General features: G+C 51.5%; 1 protein-coding gene across 1 annotated transcript; it reads right to left on the reverse strand.

The window, feature by feature from the left end:
• Positions 1-796: 796 nt before the first annotated feature.
• LOC119317352 (S-adenosylmethionine synthase 2) lies at positions 797-3,488 on the reverse strand. Its single transcript, XM_037591787.1, has 2 exons — positions 3,333-3,488; positions 797-2,454 (listed from the first exon to the last, which is right to left on the reverse strand). Exon 2 carries the CDS (start codon positions 2,431-2,433, stop codon positions 1,249-1,251), a length of 1,185 nt encoding a protein of 394 aa, XP_037447684.1. The 5' UTR covers positions 2,434-2,454; positions 3,333-3,488; the 3' UTR covers positions 797-1,248.
• Between the last annotated feature and the right edge of the window lie 2,017 nt (positions 3,489-5,505).

A 5,505-nucleotide genomic window follows, 5' to 3' on the forward strand; every position in this document is an offset into this window, starting at 1 on the left:
AAAGAATAATTTTTGTACGTACATCCTATCCCAACTTGGTAGGTTTACTAATGCCCTGTTCGTATCATGTCTTGTGCTTCTACCGTTAAGTTTGTTATGTTGGACATTGGTGATGATCAGGTAAAGGAAGAAACATTCCAAGCCTCAGGTTTTTCTATACCAATCCCCCGGCTGGTAAGCTCAGGCACTCGTAATGTAAACCGACTTGGATCACATCTAAAATGTCTTTATTGGTCTACTGTAATGAGAAAACCTTTCTTCCGGCAGCACTACAATGCAACATTCAATAAACAGAACTCAATTTTGATATTCTTTTGAACCTTTTTTCTTTGAAAAAAGAATAATTGAATAAAGGAAGGAATATATCATGCACTCACAGTTTTGTCAGTCAGTACCTTATACATGTGTACCAGGAGCATTGGTTTTGCTTCATACATGATGACATGTGAGTGTTGGCCGCCAACTGCTCCTGCTGTCACGGCTAAATCTAGCAGGAAAAAAAAGGAGAGTGACCTCAGGCTGGGCAGGCCATATGGACAACCAGCCCATCACACAATGACCAGCAAACAATTCCAACCAAAGTCAGGCATAAGAGTGACCTGCGACAAAACGCGGCACGGCAAGGTGAGTGGACTGCAGCTTACACCAAATCCGATCAATGTATAGGATGATTTGAGAGCCATAGCGTGGGTCAAGAGTGTCAAGTGAATCAAAAAGACTGGCAGTATAAATCCAGATCCCATCAAACCACTTTTGCTTGAGTTGGGCTTACATTTACCAATTGCACAAACCATGATTAAAAACCTTGAACAGTAGATAAAGTACAGTACTGCTTAGAAGAATGACAATTTGGGAACAATAGGGCAATAGAATTACACATGGGTCTTTAGACTCTGAAAGAAAGAGCATTATGAGGGGAACTACACAACATGGCTCTTTAGACTCTGGAAGAAAGAGCATTATGAGGGGAAACTACACAAAACAGAGTATGAAAAGTGAAAGTGACGGAGTGACAGAGCAAATTGCACATCACTCAGCAGTTTCAGCACACTCAAAAAGAAAAGGAAAAATATATGAAATGATACACCAGTAAGAAAACTTAGCACTGATCACTAGACGGCACGACCAGTGTAGCACGTCGCGGTGATGTCGAATGCTTCTTCTTACTTCCCAGGAGCAAAAGGATCCCGCCTTTGTCGAACTTGATAGGCAGCAGACCAAGAATAACCCCAATGTGATTTCTTGTTCTTAGGCAGATGCCTTGTCGAACTTGAGGGGCTTCACCACCTCCCAGGTGAAGTCGGCATCATCGCGGCCAAAGTGACCGTAAGCAGCGGTCTTGATGAACCTGTTTCCACCTTTCTTCAAGTCCAGGTTGATGCTGATCATCCCAGGCCTGAAGTCAAAGTTCTCCTTCACGAGCTTGAGGATCTCCCTGTCGGGGATCTTGCCGGTGCCGTAGGAGTCGACGAACACAGACAGGGGCTCAGGCACCCCAATGGCGTATGAGATCTGCACAATGCAGCGGCGTGCGAGACCACTGGCGATGATGCTCTTGGCAGCCTGCCTGGCAATGTAGGCACCACTGCGGTCGACCTTGGTCGGGTCCTTGCCAGAGAAGGCGCCGCCGCCGTGGGCTCCCCAGCCACCGTAGGTGTCGATGATGATCTTGCGGCCGGTGAGACCGGCATCACCGTGAGGTCCGCCGATGACGAAGCGGCCAGACGGGTTCAGGTGGAAGATGGTGTTCTCATCGAGGTACTTCCCAGGAATCACTGGCTTGATGACGTGCTCCTTGAGGTCTGCGGCAATCTCGTCGTTGGTGACGGTCTCGTCATGCTGTGTGGAGATGAGGACGGTGTGCACACGAACAGGCACCATGGCACCACCCTCGTTTAGGTACTCAATGGTGACCTGGGTCTTTCCGTCAGGCCTGAGCCAGGCGCAGGTGCCATTCTTGCGGACCTCGGTAAGGCGAGCTCCAAGCTTGGTGGCGAGCATGTGGGTGAGGGGCATCAGCTCAGGAGTCTCATCGGTGGCGTAGCCGAACATGATGCCCTGGTCACCGGCACCGATCTCTTCAGGGCGCTTGGTGAAGTGTCCGTGAACACCCTGGGCAATGTCAGGGGATTGCTGCTCGATGTTGACGAGCACCTTGCAATGGTCGGCATCAAGACCGACGTCGTCAGAGATGAAGCCGATATTGCGGCAGGTGTCGCGCACGATCTTCTCGTAGTCGACGGTGGCCTTGGTGGTGATCTCGCCAAAGACCATGACCATGTTGGTCTTGGTGCAGGTCTCGCAGGCAACCTTGCTGTCGGGATCCTGGGCCAAGCAGGCGTCCAAGACGGCGTCGGAGACCTGGTCGCACAGCTTGTCGGGATGGCCCTCGTTCACGGACTCGGACGTGAAGAGGAACGTCTCGGCCGCCATTTCTTCCGTGCTAGCGATGCTCTGCGAATGGAAGAAAATCCAACGATTAGAATCAAACGCATATGAGTCGTGCCACAAAATCACGGTACTGTCCCAGCTACAGAGCATTATAGATGAGAACTCTTATGACTAATCTACACGTCCAGGCACAACAAGAAAAACACCCCAAAACAAGAAAAACAACAAACAGGCCCCTGAGGGGGGTGATTGCTGAACCATCCTGAATCTACCGCCGTCTTCCACACGCCGTCAAAGCCGCCGTCGGAGGAAGGAGCGACGAGAGCCACGAGCCGAAGACCCGCCGGACGCCATCGCATCGAAGCTTTAAAGATCCGAAGAAAGGGCACATCTCACTGTGGCCCATCGGCCGAGGACCACCCCGTGCCTCGGTGCCTGGCGAGCCTCAGATCCGCCATCCCCGGCCGACCACGTCAAAAAGGCCTGGCAACAACCAATCAACCCTGCGCCAGAAGAGAAACCGCCGCCGCCGTCGCCATGAGAAGCAACATCAGCCGGCGACGGCGACCCAGTGTACACATCCACCCGGCCACACAGCAGCCCAAGAGCAAGAACCGCCGTGAGGACGACACATACGGAAAAACAAAAGATCCATAGCAAAGTGACGACGCCGCCACGACGACCACACCCCGACGCCCGGATACACCAGGCTGGCCACTCCGACGAGGAGCCGGAGCACAATTATTGGGCGTGGCGCCGCCGGCCGGATACAGCGACCCACCCACCTACCAACCCCTTTCACCTCTCTCTTTTTAACTAACTAGCCATGTTTTCATCACGACAAAGCTACGTAGTAATTAAGCGAGCCACGTATGATGAAAAAGTAGAAGATAAATTAGACATGGATGATCGAAGCACGATCAGGACGCGGTGAAGCTAACCTTGTGCAGTTGTGCTGATGCTATTCTTCAGGAGGCCGAAGAACCGAAAGGAAGAGGTCGAATGTATGCACGGTGCTGTAAGGAGATCCCGGCCGCGCAATTTATAGGGGCGGAGGGCCCGCAAGGTCGTGCATGAGTGTTGCTGGTGAGAGCGCGGGACTGCACAACCTGTGCTGCAGCCCTTTGCTGAAGCCCTCCTCGCCACCAAACCCCATTTTTTGCGGTGGGTCAGATCACCTACCAACCATCTACTTTATTTTCTTCCCCACTTGCCCTCTTTTTTAGAAGATCTTCTCCACTTGCCTTGCCTAAGTGAGCTGCCTCCGTCAATTCACTATGGACGTGTTTGGTAGGCTACCTGTAGCTAAGTATGCGTGTATAGTTTTCGTCAGTTTTAAAAAAAAACACCTGTAGTTTTATTCATATTCATAACAATCACAGATACACTGATTTGAATTTAAGATCCAAGAAAATAGAAAGTAACTCATATAACTAATAAAATCCCTTGGAAACACCTTCTTGGTGGTATTAATCTCTGCTAGAAGAAATTCTTCAGAGACTTTGGTAAAGAGGCTGCAATTGGACTGAAGCAATGATATTGTCTCTCTTCCATCCGCACGAATATTGTCAATAATGGTTTTTGAAAGTGCCTTGAGTCACCCATCCCAGAAGATGAGAAGTCTTGATTGATAAACGTACTTGGGCTGGGGATGATCCCCCTAGAAGTGCAGGACGTCAAAATACGATATCTTCACCATGGTGTCGATGAAATATTTCACCTCCATAAAGAATCAAACCAGCAAAAAAAGGCTTGACACACTAACATGAACTCATCATATCTGAATAACCGAATCTACGAGGATAGAAAATTCTCTAACCTCATGGCACAGCCAAAAGAACGAGAGTACTTTTGTTTTCACAAAATACAAAGATCACTAGACGCTGACGAAGAACATGAAACTCTTGAAGATGCGAGGTCCCCCCACCTCGCAATGCCAATATGGTAGCTGGAGGCGAGGGAACCAAAAGTCCCTAGCAGTGGTCAGCGGCGGGGCTGCAGCTGTGCCGTTCACGAGCCCTAGACAAATAGAGTTAGGTCGCCAGTTTGGTTGCCTGTGTTTTCTGTTGGGACTGTATGACAAAGAACACAAAGGACTCATGGGCCTGCGTGAGGAGGAACAGTTGATCGGTTGTTTTTTTGGATCCAGGCTCGAGCGAGCCATGTGTGTCCCTCACATGCATGCTTGGGGAAGCACCGGAGATGGGCGAGACGTCCTAAATCCTCCAACCCCCCCCCCTCTTACCGCTCAAACCTCGTTCACACCTTATTCTCTCATCACCATCCGGTCTCACCGATGGCCGCTCCTGTTGGGGAACGTTGCAGAAAGCAAAAAATTTCCTACGGTTTCACCAAGATCCATCTATGAGTTCATCTAGCATGAGTGATCGAATTGCATCTACATACCTTTCTAGATCACGCGCGGAAGCATTCAAAGAACGGGGATGAGGAAGTCGTACTCGACGTGATCCAAATCACCGGAGATCCTAGCGCTGAACGGATGGCACCTCCGTGTTCAACACACGTACGGTCAGCGTGACGTCTCCTCCTTCTTGATCCAGCAAGGGGGAAGGAGAGGTTGATGAAGATCCAGCAGCACGACGGTGTGGTGGTGGATGCAGCAGTCACCGCAGCAGGGCTTCGTCGTTCTTCTACGAGAGGGAGAGGTGTAGCAGGGGAGAGGGAGGCGCCAAGAGTCAAGGGTGAGGCTGCCCCTCCCTCCCCCCTTTATATAGGCCCCTAGGGGGGTGCGCCGGCCCTAGGAGATGGGATCTCCTAGGGGGGCGGCGGCCAAGGGGTGGAGTGCCCCCCAAGCCAGGTGGGGCGCCCCCCACCCTAGGGTTCCCAACCCTAGGCGCATGGGGTGGGCCAAAGGGGGTGCACCAGCCCACTATGGGCTGGTTCCCCTCCCCACTTCAGCCCATGGGGCCCTCCGGGATGGGTGGCCCCACCCGGTGGACCCCCGGGACCCTTTCGATGGTCCCGGTACAATACCGATGACCCCCGAAACTCTCCCGATGGCCGAAACTGCACTTCCTATATATAATTCTTCACCTTCGGACCATTCCGGAACTCCTCGTGACGTTCGGGATCTCATTAGGGACTCCGAACAAC

Source organism: Triticum dicoccoides, chromosome 6A (genome assembly GCF_002162155.2).
Source record: "Triticum dicoccoides isolate Atlit2015 ecotype Zavitan chromosome 6A, WEW_v2.0, whole genome shotgun sequence".
NCBI classification, from domain to species: domain Eukaryota; kingdom Viridiplantae; phylum Streptophyta; class Magnoliopsida; order Poales; family Poaceae; genus Triticum; species Triticum dicoccoides.

What these genes read in the sequence shown, in the direction of transcription:
- LOC119317352 (XM_037591787.1), bottom strand. Translation starts at nt 2,433, where the DNA reads ATGGCGGCCGAGACGTTCCTCTTCACGTCCGAGTCCGTGAACGAGGGC.